General features: G+C 35.9%; 1 protein-coding gene across 1 annotated transcript in view; it reads left to right on the top strand.

The window, feature by feature from the left end:
- SANBR (SANT and BTB domain regulator of CSR) overlaps positions 1-18,952 on the top strand; it is a 168,331-nt gene that overhangs the window by 51,893 nt on the left and 97,486 nt on the right. Inside the window, exon 8 of the mRNA XM_053712047.1 lies at positions 16,628-16,788. Within this exon, the coding sequence (XP_053568022.1) occupies positions 16,628-16,788 (161 nt within the window). The remainder of the gene's footprint in view (positions 1-16,627; positions 16,789-18,952) is intronic.

Consider the following 18,952-nt stretch of genomic DNA (forward strand, 5'->3'; position numbering starts at 1 on the left):
AAGTCCCTAAAGTTGATGGCACTATTTCTACTCTTGCCAAGCATACTACTATTCCTATAGAAGATAGTACTTCTTTTAAAGATCCCTTAGATAGGAGGAAGATTGAATCTTATCTTAGGAAGGCATATTTACATACTGGCTATATTCTTAGACCTGATGTGGCTGCTGCTTCAACTTTTTGGTTGGACAATTAAGCAGAGCAGCTATTGGATCCTGATTTGTCTAACATTGTTGTTTTACTTCAACATGCTAATCATTTCATTTGTGATGCTATATTTGATATTATTAAGATTGATATTAAATCTATGTCTTTAGCTATTCTATCTAGAAGAGCTTTAATGCTCAAATCATGGAATGCAGATATGGTGTCTAAATCTAGATTACTATCACTATCTTTTCAAGGTAATAATTTATTTGGTTCTCAATTGGATTCTATTATCTCCACTATCACTGGGGGTAAGGACATTTTTCTGCCCCAAGATAAGGAATCTAAGGGTAAATTTAAAGCTCCCAATCGTTTTTGTTCCTTTAGTCAGTCTAAGGAACAAAAAAACACTCCTTCCCCTAAGGCATTTGGTTCCAATTGGAGACCATCCACAAATTGGAATAAGTCCAAGCCTAATAAGAAACCAAATACAGTCCCTAAGACTGCATGAAGGTGCAGCCCTCAATCCAGTTCAACTGGTGGGTGGCAGACCAAAATTATTTCAAGACATTTGGGCAGATTCTGTCCAAAATCAGTGGATTCAGGATATTGTTTCTCAGGGGTATCAAATAGGTTTCAGAATAAGACCTCCCATGGGAAGATTCTTTCTTTCCCATGTTCCAACAAACCTTGTGAATGCTCAGGCTTTTCTGACATTTGTTTTACATCTAGAGCTTTCAGGGGTGGTTGTTCCAGTTCCTCAACAGGAACAGGGTTTGGGTTTTTAGTCAAATCTGTGCATTTTTCAAAGAAGGAAGATTCCTTCAGACCAATTCTGGATCTGAAAACTCATTTTCTAAGAGTCCCAACTTTCAAGATGGTGACTATAAGGACTATTCTACCTTTTGTTCAGCAAGGTCATTTCATGTCCACAATAGACTTACAGGACGCTTATCTTCATACTCCGATTCACCCAGACCACTATCGTTTTCTGAGATTCTTTTTTCTAGACAAGCATTACCAATTTGTCGCTCTTCCATTTGGTCTAGCGACAGCTCCGAGAATCTTTTCAAAGGTTCTTGGTGCCCTTCTATCTGTAATCAGAAAGCAGGGTATTGCGGTGTTTCCTTATTTGGACGATATCTTGGTACTAGCTCAATCTTTTCATTTAGCAAAATCTCACACGAAACAACTTGTGTCGTTTCTTCAAAGACATGGTTGGAGGATCAATTTACAAAAGAGTTTCTTGATTCCTCAGACAAAGGTCACCTTTTTAGGTTTCCAGATCGATTTAGTGTCCATGACTCTTTCTTTGACAGAAAAGAGACGAATGAAGTTGGTGTTAGCTTGTCTAAACCTTCAGTCTCTATCATTCCCTTCAGTGGCTATGTGCATGGAAGTTTTAGGTCTCATGATTGCAGCATTGCTCATTTTCATATGAGACCTCTTCAGCTTTGCATGTTGCACCAATGGTGCAGGGATTATACTCCGATATCACAGTTGATATACTTAAGTCACAACATTCGGCAATCTCTGTCTTGGTGGTTAAACCATCACCTTATTGTTCAAGGGGCCTCCTTTATTCGTAAGATTACCAATCAATATTTTAGAACTCCGTGCTATTTTCAGAGCTCTTCAGGCTTGGCCTCTATTGAAGAGAAAACTTTATATTCAATTCCAGAACGACAATATCACTACAGTGGCATATGTCAATCATCAAGGAGGGACTCTCAGTCCTTCAGCAATAAACGAAGTATCTCTGATACTTTCTTGGGCGGAATCCAACTCTTGTCAAATTTCTGCAATTCAAATTCCAGGGCTAGACAATTGGGAACCGGATTATCTCAGTCGTCAGATTTACATCCGGGAGAGTGTTCTCTCCATCCAGATGTTTTTTCAATTGGTACAGATGTGGGGTCCCCCAGAAATAGATTTGATGGCCTCGCATCTGAACAAGAAGCTTTCAAGATATCTTTCCAGGTACAAGGATCCTCAGGTGGAGATGGTAAATTCTCTAGCAGTTCCTTGGTTTTACCAACCTGCTTACATTTTTCCGCCTTTGGTTCTTCTTTCAAAGGTGATATCCAAGATCATAATGGAACAATCTTATGTGTTTCTGATAGCTCCAGCTTGGCCTCTCAGGTTTTGGTATGCAGACCTTGTCAAGATGTCCAGTTGCCAACCTTGGCCACTTCCTTTAAGGCCAGACCTTCTGTCTCAAGAGCCGTTTTTCCATCAGGATCTAAAATCTCTAAATTTGATGGCATGGAAATTGAACGCTTAGTGCTTAGTCATAGAGGTTTTTCTGACTCAGTGATTAGCACTATGATACAGGCTTGTAAGTCTGTTTCCAGGAAAATGTATCATCGGGTTTGGAAAACCTATATTTCTTGGTGTTCCTCTCATAATTATTCTTGGCATTCTTTCAGAATCCCTAGGATTTTACAGTTTCTTCAGGAGGGTTTGGATAAGGGTTTGTCTGCAAATACTTTGAAAGGACACATTTCTGCTCTTTCTGTCTTATTTCATAGAAAGATTGCTAAACTTCCTGATATTCACTGTTTTGTTCAGGCTTTGATTCGTATTAAACCTGTTTTTACATCCATTTCTCCTCCTTGGAGTTTGGAAAAACTTGGTTTTGAAAAATTTGCATGCTCCTCCCTTTTTGAGCCTATGCATTCTTTGGATATTAAATTACTTTTTTGGAAAGTGTTATTTCTTTTGGCTATCTTTTCTGTTAGATGAGTTTCTGAGTTGTTTGCTCTCTCTTGTGAGTCTCCTTATCTGATTTTCCATCAACGTAAAGGACTTCATTTACATTTTTGCCTAAAGTTGTGAATTCTAACAACATTAATAGGGAAATTGTTGTTCCTTCTTAATGTCGTAATCCTAAGAATACTCTTGAAAGGTCTTTACATTCTTTGGATGTGGTAAGAGCTTTGAAATATTATGTTGAGGCTACTAAAGATTTCAGAAAGTCTTCTAGTCTTTGTTATTTTTTTCTGGCTCTAGGAAATGTCAGAAAGCCTCTGCCATTTCTTTGGCATCTTGGTTTAAACTTTTGATTCAAAAAGCTTATTTGGAGGCGGGGCAGTCTCCGCCTCAGAGAATTACAGCTCATTCTACTAGATCAGTTGCCACTTCTTGGGCTTTTAAGAATGAAGCTTCAGTTGATCAAATTTGCAAAGCAGCAACTTGGTCTTCTTTATATACTTTTAATAAATTTTATCATTTTGATGTGTTTGCTTCTTCGGATGCAGCCTTTGGTAGAAAGGTTCCTCAGGCAGTTTTCTCAGTTTGATTCTGTTTTTCTGACATTTTTAAGAAAACTTTAATTATTTTTTTGGATTTAATTTCTCAGCTGAATTAGCTGTTTTTATTTTTTTTTAAAATAATTTTTTTTATTGAAGTTTAAGCATATATCATCTAAACAAACACTCGCCTTAAGGCAAAAGTTACAACAGAGAGAATAATACATTGTCTATACAAAGGCATAATTGGGAAAACAATATGCACATACAGCAAAATAAAATACATTTCAAATCTGGTTATGAAGATAGACAATATCTTAGGCGAGATAAAATAGAACTTCTTTTTATATTATCAGCGTATGAACTCCACATTCTAGTGAAATATTACCTAAAACCAAAATATCAGCCTGTGGAGGGTTAACATAAGTACCAGCCACTCTTGGGCCGTGATATATAGGGGGGAGGGGGATATTCAGCGGGTAAGCACCGCTATATGCATAGGAAAAGGGGTGGGGGGGCGGAGCCATATATAAGTGTATGATTGTGAGAGTCATATATAAATACTCCGTCGATGTATGCCACAATTAAAAGCACTCATATGAGTATGTTATCATTGCTTCAGCATAGAGTGTTTTTGGACCTGTTTATAAACTAGCTAAATTGTCAAACACCCGGTCATTTGGAGTCTAAGACATAAAAATGAACGTATCACGTATATAGTATAACCTATACACTCCTCAACGGGGGTAGTTAGGGTTATAACGATTGGACATTTAAACTAAATTGTTTAACACCTAGACATCTAAAGTAGTAAGCAGCTTAGTCATATATTCAATAATGTGATATAGCCGGTATACTAAATATAACTAATAACAGGGTGGGTTAATATTAAACCAAACTCTCTGCTGAGCTAGTGAGGGAAGAAAAGTCTCCCATATAGCAGAGCATTATAACAAACAAAACCTCAGTCTGAAGTATTCAAATTTATGGGCCCTCATTAGGTTATAGTAGGTCAGACTGAGAGAAAGAAGGGGAAAAGTTTCCTAGTAATAGCAAGGCATTAGCAGAAGATCAGTATTGTAAAGCTTCAAGTATTTGTGGGTATTGCAGGTATATATATTAGTAAAAATACAGACAGTCCCACCAAGTCTAGGGAGTCCCCTTGCACAAATAACAATGTATAAAAACAATATAAGTAAATGTATGAGCATGTTATTTCTGCTTCAGCACGGGGTGTCTATAAACCTGAATATAAACATATAAACTAGTTAGATTGTCAAAGACGTGGTCACGACTAAGACATGCATATGAGTACATCACTTATATAAAGAGCATAGTGAGTAGTAATTTGTAACAAAAGCTAAGGGTAGCCTTTAAAAGAGCATATGCATGTAGATCAAGTGCCAAGGGCATCTAAAGGGCTATTATAAACATCTATGCTAAAAATATAAATTTTTAAATGTAGGCAGAATGGAATATAGAATAATTACTTTTAGACCAAGGGGAGCCTAATTGGATATATCTTAGATGTATAGTTAGATATTATACATAGTAAATGGAGTCTTGTGCTCAGCAATTTGGGAGTGAAGTACCACCTATAGGCATACTCCAGAACAGCAAGACACATAGCTTATGGCCAGAGAAAACCACTGGGATAGAAGTTAGCTAAACTTAAAACACAAAACAGATTAACTTACATGTAAAGGGGAACAGAAGTTTGTCCCAATGTGAGAATATGCAATAAAACAGTGTAAGAGGATAGCAGTCCTTCAGGCTCAATACATTTTCTAGGGTTTCTAGACACTACCTGAGTTGTATAGAACAAGTCAATAAAAGCTAGCAATGTAGGCTAACTACAGGGAATCATAGATATCAGCCTCAATAGTTTTACAGACCCTATATCTTTTTTATGTGTAATGTAACAGGTAATTATCTAAGTGCCTATTAGTTCTAGAAGGGGATCATTAAATAGAGTATTCACATTTTTAAATTAGTAATAAAATAGTAATATTGTCTCAGATACCACACATGAGACAAAAGGATAAGATGTAATACTCTATTATCTATAAGTTGGACACCATTCAGTATTATATACTTAAGAAGACTACTATGCCTATGTGATTATGTTGTTTTCTATATTTTCACATACATAAGATGACTTGAAGGGTTTAGTGTCTAAGCGCAAATTTTCCAGCTCGCACTGGTATAGTGCAACATATCAAGGAGAAGTGTCTCTGCAATAATAGTTATAGGAATTGTCTCTATGTAGATAGGAGATCTTAACAAGCCCTGGACCAGGGAGAAGTGCATAACCATGAGGGTATACTTATAAAAGTCCTATAGGGCAGTACAGATCTTCCACATATGAAGGGTATTATCCTGAGTCTATCCAATGCCCATTCTGTGGGAGCCGATTTTTAAGAGTTTGAGAGTTCCTGAGGGTTCCTTATCTGCATGCAGGCGAGCACAAGCCTGTATCATGCCTCCGCTAGCACGATCTGTGAGGTGCAGGGCATCTACCATCTGGGTCGGCATTAACAGCATCTCATAAGGCAGCTGCGCAAATAACACCATTTCACATGTGCTGACTAGGAGACTGTTATCGGGTGCGTTATGGATGTAAACCCAGGCGTCTGAAAAGTCCAGCGGTATGTACTGTTGTTGTAAAAGAATCTTTAGCAATAGCTCGGTGCTCAGTGTTCTAATAGGCAGGATTTTCGGGCTTGAAGGAGAACTACTGGGTAACTTACAATCCATCTTGTCAATGAGGATAGGGGTTAAGGTTTTCAGGTAGTTTGTCCGGCTCTTTCCCTTGATCTGTATCTGAGGTGCCTCGTGTCTGCTCTCACTGCGTAGTTCAGCCAGAGGCCGGTCTGACACTATAGAGGTGTGCGCTGAAGCTGTAATGTTGTCGGGAAGAAACGGAGCTCTACATGCCAGCGCCATGTCTCCCATATCTGCTGCGCAAATACTCGGCTGAGGGGAAGGGTAAGGCACTGCAATTGCGCCATCTTGAAGTAACTCGGTCTGTGCGCCCTCAAGCCTCTCACCAGTTAGTAAGTTGTCAGAGAAACTCTCATAGTCGATCGTAGCGTGATAGAAATATCCACAAAACAGCTTTCCATCTGCTGCTCTAAGTTTTTCAGTAGAGTATGCAAAAGCATGTTATTCTCCATGTTACAAGAAGCTTTAGGGTACTGCTAGAGTCGGAAGTAGAGATAGTAGGCCCTCACACCTTCCACCAGTATAAAGTGTAAAATATCCAAATAGATGCAGAAATCGGCTTAGGTAGCATATCCGTTGCTGACAGGCTGATTAATAGGAGCTCATATATATATTTATGTCAATCTTTAATTAGAATATAAGCTTTTTTCCTGAATTGAGGCCCAGGAGCTCAAGCAATGTACATCTGCTTACTCCGGTCGTTGGCTCCGCCCCCCAGCTGTTTTTATTTTATCCCTCCATCTTTAGTGACTTGTGGACTTCAACATCTTGGGTATTATATCCCATACGTCACTAGCTCATGGACTCTTGCCACTTACATGAAAGAAAACATAATTTATGTAAGAACTTACCTGATAAATTCATTTCTTTCATAGTGGCAAGAGTCCATGAGACCCACCCTTTTTTGTGTTTATGATTTTTTGTATAAAGCACATTATTTTATTTCTTTTTGTATGCTTTTTACTCCATTTTTACACCTCACTTCTTGGCTATACGTTAAACTGAAGTATGAGTGAGGTGGAAGGTGTATTTATAGGCATTTTGAGGTTTAGGAAACTTTGCCCCCTCCAGGTAGGAATGTATCCCTTACATCACTAGCTCATGCACTCTTGCCACTATGAAAGAAATTAATTTATCAGGTAAGTTCTTACATAAATTATGATAGATATATATATATATATATATATATATATATATATATATATATATATATATATATATATATATATATATACACACACAGTGTGTGGCTGTGTACAGAGGCTATAAATATCATGTCACTTTTAAAGTGGTTTAGTTTCACATGGCCAGTTATATTAGATAAAAACAATTCTAGTTCAGAAAAGCTTTGTGTAACCGTGAAATGGTTTAAGCTACAGCCTGCTATGTATTAATTGGCATTCAAGAAAAGGTTACTTGTGACAGTCAATAAATTCTAAATCCCAGTAGGCTTGAATGCTTGCTGTGGCTTTTCTATGGATTTCATTCTGGGTTTAATATTTAAGTAATTATAATATACTATTTAAATTGTTAAAATGTGTTTAAGAGCTGAAGATGGGCAGAAGAACCCAGAATATACTGTACTGAAATGTGAATATTTTTTTTTTTTAGAGAATTTGATATGTTGATTTCTCTTCCCCTCTTAAGCATCTTTTTAAATTTAAATGTTATGTGATAATTACTTAAATATTAAACAAGTAATGAAATCCACATAAAGGGCTAGCTTACAAGTGGCACTCTAACTGTTGCACGTAAGCGATACGATAGTAACGCACTTATTACAAGTTTAAGGTAAACCCGTTTGCTCAAGCGCAATTGAATTTTGAGCCATGTGTGTATGTGTGTATATATGTATATGTGTGTATATATGTATGTATATATATATATATATAATATTTTTTTTATTTATTTATAAAATATTTTACCAGGAAGGATACATTGAGATTTCTCTCGTTTTCAAATATGTATTATACTATGTAGTATATATACATATTAGACATGTAGACATGTATATCTATGTATCTCAATGCTAAAGCCCTTTGTATGCTTTTTTTTTTTCTAACACCTGAGATGTTTTTTTTTTTATTAATTTAAATGGTGTTATTATGAGTGCAACTGTACTTTGTAATATATTTTTGGTGTGTTTTAGTTTTGCGAAACATTTACCCAGAGCTCTGAGGTCACGCTAACCCAACACACGTTAATTTCAATTGCACTCAAGCAATCTCATTAACTTTCAACTTGTAATACAAGCAAGAAACCTAATGCACACAAATAGCTGTGGTAAACCCTTGTCGATCATGCTGATTGTTAAGGTGCCACTCGTAGTCTGGCCCTTTACCAATTATGAATAATAGAAAAATTTAAAATTAAATTAAGCACACACAAGATTTGTTTTTAAAATGTATTTACATTTCTCTACATGAGAAAATTGGGTGTAAGAATATTTCAGGTAACTCTCCAGTCTAACTAGAATCGGAATTCAGTGATAACCTTTGTGGTGCTCGTGGCTGCTTGGGTACATAAGTTAGTCTGTATGACCTGCTAAGCTAAGGTTTATGCTGCTGAGGAAAAGCTCTGACTTCAGTTACATCAAAAACTTTAAACAGATAGAAATATCAAGTCTTTGTATTGTTAGATGTTCTTAAAGTTAAATATATAAACTCTTATGGTCCCATGTGGTGATGTTTCTTAACTTACCTGATACAAGGAGCAGACACTGAAGTACATATAGGGTGATAAACACCAAAGCAAATCTCTGAAACATCCTGTGCAGTGAATGGGCTGAGCAAAATATCTGTTTATGGCTTGAGCCACAGTAAACGCTGCTTTCTTCCAAGTAGTAAGAAGCAAAATTATCAACTAGTGTGTATTGTGTTACTGTAAAAATGGACTCATTGAGAAGTCATTATGATGTCATTGTAGTAACATTGAAATGAGCGATTGTTTACTGTGACAATGATGTCATAATACAGCTCAGAACCTGTATGAAATATCTTGAGACATTTTCCTTAATGGTTTATTTAGGAGATGTACAACATGCTGTGCACATATTTCAATGATAATTAAGTTACTAATAACACACTTTTTAAACTAAATCATAAAATTAATGTTTCTACATAACTCATACTGCTTTACACTTGTTCAGCTGCTTATTACAAGGTAGCATATAGAATCTGATCTATTTACCAACCCCATGATTTTTTTTTTATTATTGAGGTTTATGTTAATAAATATAGAGCCTGCTTGAGCGTTAACTCTGCTAGAAGTTGGCACGCTTCAGGTAGCACTCATATTACAAGTTGAAAGTAAACTATATTCGCTCACTCGCTAACCCAAGACGAAATTAGAATAATGCAAATGCATTAAATTATTCCCCCCTAGAAGTCAATGGAGCAAAAAAGTGGAAAAAAAACACCCTACTCACACGCAAACCCGATTGCATATTCTCAAGTGCACTAACCAGACATGAAAATATGAATATTTCACATTTCAATCTTCTTCACGTACAGGAATATGGTCTATTTATTCATAAATACATATTTCTATATATATCCAATGTTTTTTCACAAATATATATATATAAATTCCAGGCAGAGTATGGCACTCACAAATCTTTGACCGGGGTGCTGCAGCAGGCAAAGCATACAAAACAAAAAGAAGCAGGCACTCACCGGTATTTAAATAAAGGATATCTTTTTTTTTTTTTTTTTTTTTTTTAATAACTTTTTATTGGTTTACAAGAAAGATAGTGACAATTCAACATAAACAATGGAGCATGCCCATACAGGTTATAAAAAAATATATATAAACGAGGCATTCACATCTTGGATCAAGTGTCTAACATCAGAACTTAAAGTTTGAGAAAAACTAGTATGCTGCAGTGTATGAGTTCGTAATCCCTAGGGGATCCAGAAACTTGAAGCAGTCCTAGGTCTATCTAGCTTACCCCAGGGGATTGTTGCAGCAGTGCCTCTTAGTAGCTCATAGTGGGTGATCGTTATCAAACAAATTCAGATTCAAGTAAACAATGTTGAACTTAAACTCCAAAAAAAAAGGAAAAAGAGAAAGAAAAGAAACTAAAAAGAAGAGAGCAGGAAAAAGAGGGAGAAAAAGAGAGGGAAGGGAGGGAGGGGAGGTAGGGCGAGGAAGAGACCTTTTATAGCCACAATTGGGTGCAATCGTTATATACTATGTATGTGGATGTGTTATGGTGTCCCAGTAGAACCTCAGGTCTGCATAGAATGCAGACTTATTTCTCTTATAGTATCCATATTCTTCACAGGAAAGCATCTCATCTGTCTTTTTTAGCCAATTTTCTAGGGATGGGGTGATGGGGGATTTCCAGTGAAGGGCAATAAGGGAAAGGATATCTTTTAATCCCACAAGGTGTGACGTTTCGGAGTATTACCTTCCTCCTCAGACATCTCAGGAAGGAGGTAATACTCCGAAATATCACACCTATACTATACAGTGTGTCTATTTCTATGGACTGAGCGCCTGCACCTGCGGATTTGCACAGAAAGGGAGTGCAGTGGTTTGAGATTATATATATATATATATATATATATATATATATATATATATATATATATATATATATATATATATATATATATATATATATATATATATATATATATATATATATATATATATATATATATATATACACACACACACACCTGTGCAAAAGTCTTAGGCCACCATTAGATTTGTTGTTTTAGCAAAATTTTAATGACTATCCTTATTTATTTTTTGTTTCTTTATTAGGATACAAACAGAAAATATAGGAAATATCTACAAAAAAAAAATTAAAAAAATTTCAGAACAAAATGGCTTCTTCAGGCAAAAGTGTGACCTCCCTTCGCACTAAGCACATCTTTTGGGTAGACTGTCCGGAAGTTTTCATAAGTAATCTTCTGGTATATTATACCAGGCTTCTTTCAGCACTTCCCAGAGTTCTTCTTTAGATTTAGGTTGTCTTTTATTTCATTCTCTGTCCAGGTGATCCCGTACTGCCTCTATAATATTCAGGTCTGGACTCTGTGGAGGCCAGTCCATGACTGTCAGTGTTTTATCAGCTGTTTTTCTTGCCAAGTATGATTTAACAGCATCAGCAGTGTGCTTGGGATAATTTTCATGCTGAAAAATAAAACCACTCCCAAACAGGCACTTTCCATAAGGAATGGCATGATGAATCAAAACCTGTCTGTACTTTTCAGCATTCATGATCCCTTTAATTCGGACAATATCGTCAACACCACTGGAAGAAATGCAACCCCAAACGAAGACAGACCCTCTACCATGTTTCACTGAAGGCTGCAAGTACTCATTCTTCCATTTCTCTCCAACACTTCTTCCCACATATTGTGGACAATGGACCCTAAAATTTCAAACTTGGATTCATCACTCCATAATACTATTTTCCACTGATCTTCTTTACAATCTTTGTGAGCTTTAGCATATCTTAGCCTTTTTACCCTGTTCCCCTTTTGAAAAAGTGGGTTGGCTGTTACCCTTCTACAAAGAACATTCCTGATCAAGCTTCTTCAGACTGTAGAAGGGTCAACTTGGCATCCCGATGAAGCTGCCAGGTGCTGATCCAGGTCTTGCTGGACTTGTGGTCTCTTAAATAAAAAAACTCTTTAGATTTTGAAAGTTTTCTTGGTCTTCCAGTGCTTTTTTGACCTTGACATCTCCTGATTCTTTAAATTTTAAAATGGCTTGCATACCACATCTTGAGTATCCAGTTTGTTTGCCGATTTCCATTTGAGAGTGGCCTTTGCTTATCCAATACTATGATTTTATGTCTGCCAAATTCTGTGATCTTTGGCATTTTGAATGTAATTATGTAATTGAAAGTTGGTCTTAATAGCAAGCTTCAAATGAATTAAACTCATACCAAAGGTGTATGTAATGCTCAAGCATTGTGAAAAAGAAACAACTAATGGCACTACAGCTTTAATAGGTATGGAAATACCCTTATATACTTATATATTTACAAATTCAAAATATATTTTTGTAATATAGTAATAGGTTCCAAGTGCTATGTACTGATTCAAATATGAACTGGGTTATCAGTACAAGACTGATCTCAATGTACGTATATTAGCACTCAATTTCTCTAAAGGCTTAAACTCAAACAATGTTACAAAAATGGAGATAGGTTAAAATGTAACTTTTATTGTGTCAATTAAAACAATAGAAAAATTAAAACCATAAAGCAACTAAGCTGGAACATTAAAGTGAATGTAAATTTTGATGCTAAAGTGCCCGTTTTTTAAAAATTTGATTAAAACCAGGGGCACTTTAATTCATCATAATTTACATTTCACTCCTGTTGTGAAAAAAATCTTATCTTTTTAATCTTGACAGCAGCTCCAGCTTCCTCCACCCATAGCAAAGCCTCTTCCTGGGTCTAAAATGAGGAATCTGACTTCCTCCAATCACGGCATTGAATCGGACACTGATTCCCCCGGGGGGAAGCCGTGATTGGAGGATGACCTATCCATCATTTCTGACATCAGAAATGGCTTGCGACGACCGGAGGTAAGTGTTTTTTCACAACACGAGTGAAATGTAAGTTTTGATGAATTAAAGTTCCCCTGTTTTTAATCGAATTTTTAAAAACCGGGCACTTTAGCATCAAAATTTATATTCACTTTAATTGAAAGTATTTGGACAAGGGGAGGGTGGAAAAGGATTATTCCTTTTGGACAGGCCTAGGATGGATGTAGATTGTAATCCATGCTCTTTCTAGCTATATTCAAATTGGCTCACATTACTGCTAATATTAGCTTGCAAGGAGTAACACACTGCCGTTTATAAGGGACACCATAATAGCCAGTGATTTACTTATTATAAATCAAAGGATGGATTTTATCCGTCAGTAATGAGTAAAGTATTGTCAGTATTTGACTTACAGTTTAACACAGCTATCAAATTTAAAGTCTAAAGTTATTTTTGACTTGTATTGCTGTTAATGTTCGCTATCAAAAGACAATACAATGCCGTGCTCGATGATTCAACTTATATCAGTGATTTGCTCATTCTAAATCATGTGTGTGATTGATATAGGTCAGTGATAAATATAGGTTGATTAATACATACACCGTAGCCTTAAGCAGCAATTTGAATATTCATATTAAAGTGAATGTCAATTTTGATGCTAAAGTGCCCGGTTTTTAAAAATTCGATTAAAAACAGGGGCACTTTAATTCATCAAAATTTACATTTCACTCCTGTTGTGAAAAAAAACTTACCTTTTAATCTTCACAGCAGCTCCAGCTTCCTCCGGTCATTGCAAGCCATTTCTGATGTCAAAAAGGATGGATAGGTCATCCTCCAATCACGGCTTCCCCCCCCGGGGGAATCAGTGTCTGATTCAACACTGTGATTGGAGGAAGCCGGATTCCTCATTTTAGACCCAGGAAGAGGCTTTGTGACGGGTGGAGGAAGCTGGAACTGCTGTGAAGATTAAAAGGTAAGTTGTTTTTTTTCACAACAGGAGTGAAATGTAAATTTTGATGAATTAAAGTGCCCCTGTTTTTAATCAAATTTTTAAAAACCGGGCACTTAAGCATCAAAATTGACATTCACTTTAAGTATGGTCATAACCTATTTGTACCTCGGTATCTGTAATTACCAAGTTAAATCAGGCACAGAAATAAATTCACTATATTAGTGAAAGTATAAGTTATTTGCTACACCATTGTTCAAATCAATTATGATGAGCAAAATATACTCTATAGTTTGAAGTAGTGCTAACGGTACGTAGTTATTACTAATTCAAATCTTAAGCCTAGCGGTTGCTTGCTATTTAAAAACACTTGGAGAGCCCATTAGTACTCCCCACCGTCCCTTGATATGTTTTGCCGCGACCAGCTTTTTCAAAGAGTGCGGTGGCGCCGCTTTAGCGGGTATTTATATGATTTCTGACTCCTCCTATCTCTTGTGATGTGTCAGATCATTGGATCATTAGGATTCTTTCTTTCAATAGCAAATCATAACCCACGTAGTAACTTATGCTACCACTCTCTTGTTTCCAATTGTCTGTATATGTTACATTGAAGTAATTAATATTATATTTTATATATACTGTGTGTGTATGTGTGTGTGTGTATGTATATATATATATATATATATATATATATCTTATCCCTACTGCTGTTACTATAACTGCACGGCTAGTGTGTTGTTCTGGTAAGTCCCTATAATTATATAATTACCATAACTGAACACAATTCAAGATATACCTATATCAATAAATTGCCATTAATACACATAATTGGAGTGAAGAATAAGAAAAGGTTTGAGAAACAGTGTATTGTTTAACTTGTGTTTACCAACATCATAATAAAAGTGTGATTTGATAGATAATAATAATGATTAATATTTGTGAACATTGTTACAGTTCTGTGAACATGTTTGAAATATAGATTGTCTCATGACTCCAGACTGTAAGTGACTTAATAGTAATAATTACTTTGAATTCATTCTAGTAATTTAGTGACTTCAGGTGATTGTGATGTTACCCAATTTTTAAAGGAAAGTGCTTATTATACTAAAAATATAATAGTGCTTGTATTAAAATCTCCTTTCTTATATTCTGGCAGTTTGTAATAGCCTATAAGTTAAATGGTAAGTGTATTTTCTGCCTTGTAGTTAAATGTCTAAAAAGTGGAATTAAATTTAAAGATTATACCAGATCTTAGGAATTATTACTATAACTCTTGTTAGTTATAGACAAGTAACTTTATACAAATATGGACAGGTATTTTCCTTATGATTGTTATTTTTATCTATTCAGTTTAAATATTTTTACCGTCATAGGAATTCATTTTAGTTTTTATACCCAGTATGTATAGTAATGGAGTTGAACCTATAAGGCTTATCATTTCTTCTTCTCATTATACATCATATTGTTCTTCCTTATTGCAATTGACGTACTGTTCTGTAATGTCATATTTCCAATTGAAACTAGAGTTTTTATAAATAAGAGAAGTAATTATGTTCATTCAACCCATTTGGTTGGACTGAATTTAATAAGTATATACATCTGCTTTAATTTTGGAGTAATATTGTCTCCATGTCGCCACCTCTTATACCCAAGCTGACTTTCTGTATATCCCGATTCCCAACATTGTAGTTCATCCACATTGGCAGAATGGTACCCGTAGAAATGGTAGGCTACTGACGTAATTGTTTTACCTTTTTCAAGGTCTTTTGCTTAATTTTTAATATTACGTATATATGCTCCTGTAGTCTGGTACACAATTTACGTGTCTTCATTCCTACATATACCTTGGGACAATTGCATCTTACTACATAAATGACACCTGTTGTATTACAGCTAATGTATGTGGGAATATTATGTATTTTCCCAAATCTGTCACAAATGGATATGGTTTTTTTCCATATGTTTACAGGCTAAACACGATCCACATGGATAAGAGCCACAAGAGGTCTTATTTGTTGTTTTTCCTCTTTTTCACATGATGACTTGGGCTTAGTAAATCCTTTAGATTTTTTGTTATTCTGTAGCTTACCACTACTGCCTATTAAATGTGTTTATGGCTCTTTTTGTAGCTTTTTTGATAAAAGTATTACTATACCCATGTTTGCCTAGTCTGGTTTTTCTAGCTTTGAATAAGCTATCTTATTAACAATTTCTTTGTGTTCTCAAGAATTCACTTGTTAGGGAGAGAGGGTGAGAGAGAGAGCGTGTGAGTGTGTGTTAGAGAGTGTGAGAAAGCGTGTAAGAGTAAGAGAAACCTTGAGATTGTCCATGCTTTTTTTATTTGTTCTCAAATCCACAGACAATTTTTTGCTGCTCTTTCTCTTCTCCATGCTCAGTGTGGCACACAAAGACACACGACGACACACAACAGAAAGGTTGAGTCAATTTTTCACCATTTTAACTGGTTGCCGGTGTGTTTTATATATTGTCAGCACCTGTTAATTGATACAGATGAGTTTAACTACAAATTACAGAAGCATCACAAACTTGGCAATAATTGTGTCCACTCCATTTTTGGAGTTTTGCATGGAATGTGTCAGATTTGGCTTTTTTTTTTCTCTCTCCACTTTTTTGTGTCATACCAATACAAACAAAAGAAATAATTATGAGAATGCCTAAACATTTGTAATTGCAACATAATATATATATATTACACAACAGAGGGTCCAGCACAAATAGGTTAACTCAGTCAATTTTCTCATTAGGTGCACGCACGTCAGAGGGTCCTGCAGCTCCTCTCATATATATTAGAAACAAACCAAAGAGGGACATCAGCACCAAATCTTCACCAAAGTGTTGTCTTTATTTAAAGTGGCATGAATACAGACAGCAGCGACGTTTCGGGTCATCCTGACCCTTAATCATGTTCTAATTGATTATGGGTCAGGTTGACCCGAAACGTCACTGCTGTCTGTATTCATGTCACTTTAAATAAAGACAACACGTTGGTAAAGATTATAATATAAACTCTCTTTGTTTCCACAGGTAGAAGAATGTATAATTTACTGCCACAAGAACATGAGTGCCATTGTCGCCACACCTTGCAACATGAACTGCATCAATGCAAATCTCCTAACACGAATTGCTGACCTTTTCACCCACAATGAGGCAGATGATGTGAAGGATAGAAAAGATAAGTTTAAAAGGTAAGAAAATGATATTTTCTAGATCAGCATCTTATAATACATTTAAAAGATATTTTCTTTAATCGTGTTTTTTTTTTTTTTTTTTTTTTATATTAAAGTCAAATAATTAAACTTATGTAATATAGACCTTAGAGAATCCTCTATAGCAGCAATGGGGGACTTATAACAAAAGTGCCCAAGGAGACATTCATAGAAATATGCTGGTAACATCATACTGTTCGGTTTCCATGAATCTATGCTATGTGTAAAAAGAGCGTGCAATTTTAAACAACTTTCTAATTTTACTTCTATTATCTAATGTGCTTCATTCTCTTGAAATCCTTTGCTGAAAAGCATATCTAGATAGGCTTAGTAGGTGATAATTGGTGGTTGCACATGGATGCCTAGTGGGATTGGCTCACCCATGTGCATTGCTATTTCTTCAACACAAGATATCAAAATAATGAAGCAAATTAGATAACAGAAGTAAATTAGAATGTTGTGTTAAATTGTATTCTCTATCTGAATCATGAAAGAAAAAAAATGGGTTTAATGTCCCTTTAACCCCTTAGTGACCAGACCATTTTTCAAATTTTTTACCCTTAAGGACCAGGGCTATTTTTACATTTCTGCGTGTTTGTGTTTAGCTGTAATTTTCCTCTTACTCATTTACTGTACCCACACATATTATATACCATTTTTAGCGCCATTAAACGGACTTTCTAAAGATACCATTATTTTCATCATATCATATAAGTTACTATAATTTTTTTTTTTTATAAAATATGATGAAAAAATGGAAAAACACTTTTTCTAACTTTGCCCCCAAAAATCTGTTACACATCTACAACCACCAAAAAAACACCCATGCTAAATAGTTTCTAAATTTTGTCCCGAGTTTAGAAATACAGAGTGTTTACATGTTCTTTGCTTTTTTTTTTTTTGCAAGTTATAGGGCAATAAGTACAAGTAGCACTTTGCTATTTCCAAACCATTAGTTTTTTTCAAAATTAGTCATAGTTGCATTGTAACACTGATATCTGCCAGGAATCCCTGAATAACCCTTCACATGTATATATTTTTTTTTAGTAGACAACACAAAGTATTGATCTAGGCCCATTTTGGTATATTTCATGCCACCATTTCACCACCAAATGTGATCAAATAAAAAAATCGTTAGCTTTAGTGTAGAGATCAGTCTCCCACCTAACACATTCCACCCACTGATCCCTCCCTGACCCACCTCAAACAGCTCTCCCCCCCCCCCCCCACACACTTCACAATTGTCACCACCATCTTAAGTACTGGCATAATGGCTGCCAGTACTAAAATAAAAAGCTTTTAAAAAAAAAAAAAAAAGTTTTATATATTGATTCTGCAGTGTTGGATCTCCCCTTAGCCCCCAACCTCCCTGATTCCCCCCCCCATACAGCTCTCTAACCCTCCGCCCACTACCTATTTGCCGCCATCTTGTGTACTAGCAGCTGTCTGCCAGCATCCAGTTTGCTAAAAAAAGTGTTTTTTTGTATAGATAAAAATTTTCTGTAGTGTAGCTGCCCCCTCTCAATACCCTACCCTCCTTCCCATACATTTTTAGAGTTATTAATGTAAATGTGATGCGTACGCCCAAACCCCCACCCCCGCGCGTCTCCGCCCCCTCACGCGCGCACTTCAGTGTGACAGGATATGGATATTATCATTGATGGGCCGCCCACCCGCCTCCCTGCTATGGCTCTCACCCACTAATGATTGTCACCATCAATGGCCGATGCAGATAGGGCCACAGAGTGGCTCTCTGCATCAGTGGCTAAAAAGAGTATTGCAGGATGCCTTAAAGGGTCACTGAACCCAAAATGTTTCTTTCGTGATTCAGATAGAGCATGCAATTTTAAGAAAATTCTACTCCTTTTATCAATTTTTCTTTGTTCTCTTGCTATCTTTATTTGAAAAGAAGACATCTAAGCTAAGGAGCCAACCAATTTTTGGTTCAGACACCTGGACAGCACATGTTTTTTGGTGGGTGAATTTATCCACCAATCCGCAAGAACAACCCATGTTGTTCACCAAAAATGGGCCGGCATCTAAACTTACATTCTTGCTTTTCAAATAAAGATACCAAGAGAATGAAAAAAATATGATAATAGGAGTAAATTAGAAAGTTGCTTAAAATTGCATGCTCTATATG

This window comes from Bombina bombina, chromosome 4 (assembly GCF_027579735.1).
Source record: "Bombina bombina isolate aBomBom1 chromosome 4, aBomBom1.pri, whole genome shotgun sequence".
Lineage (NCBI taxonomy): Eukaryota > Metazoa > Chordata > Amphibia > Anura > Bombinatoridae > Bombina > Bombina bombina.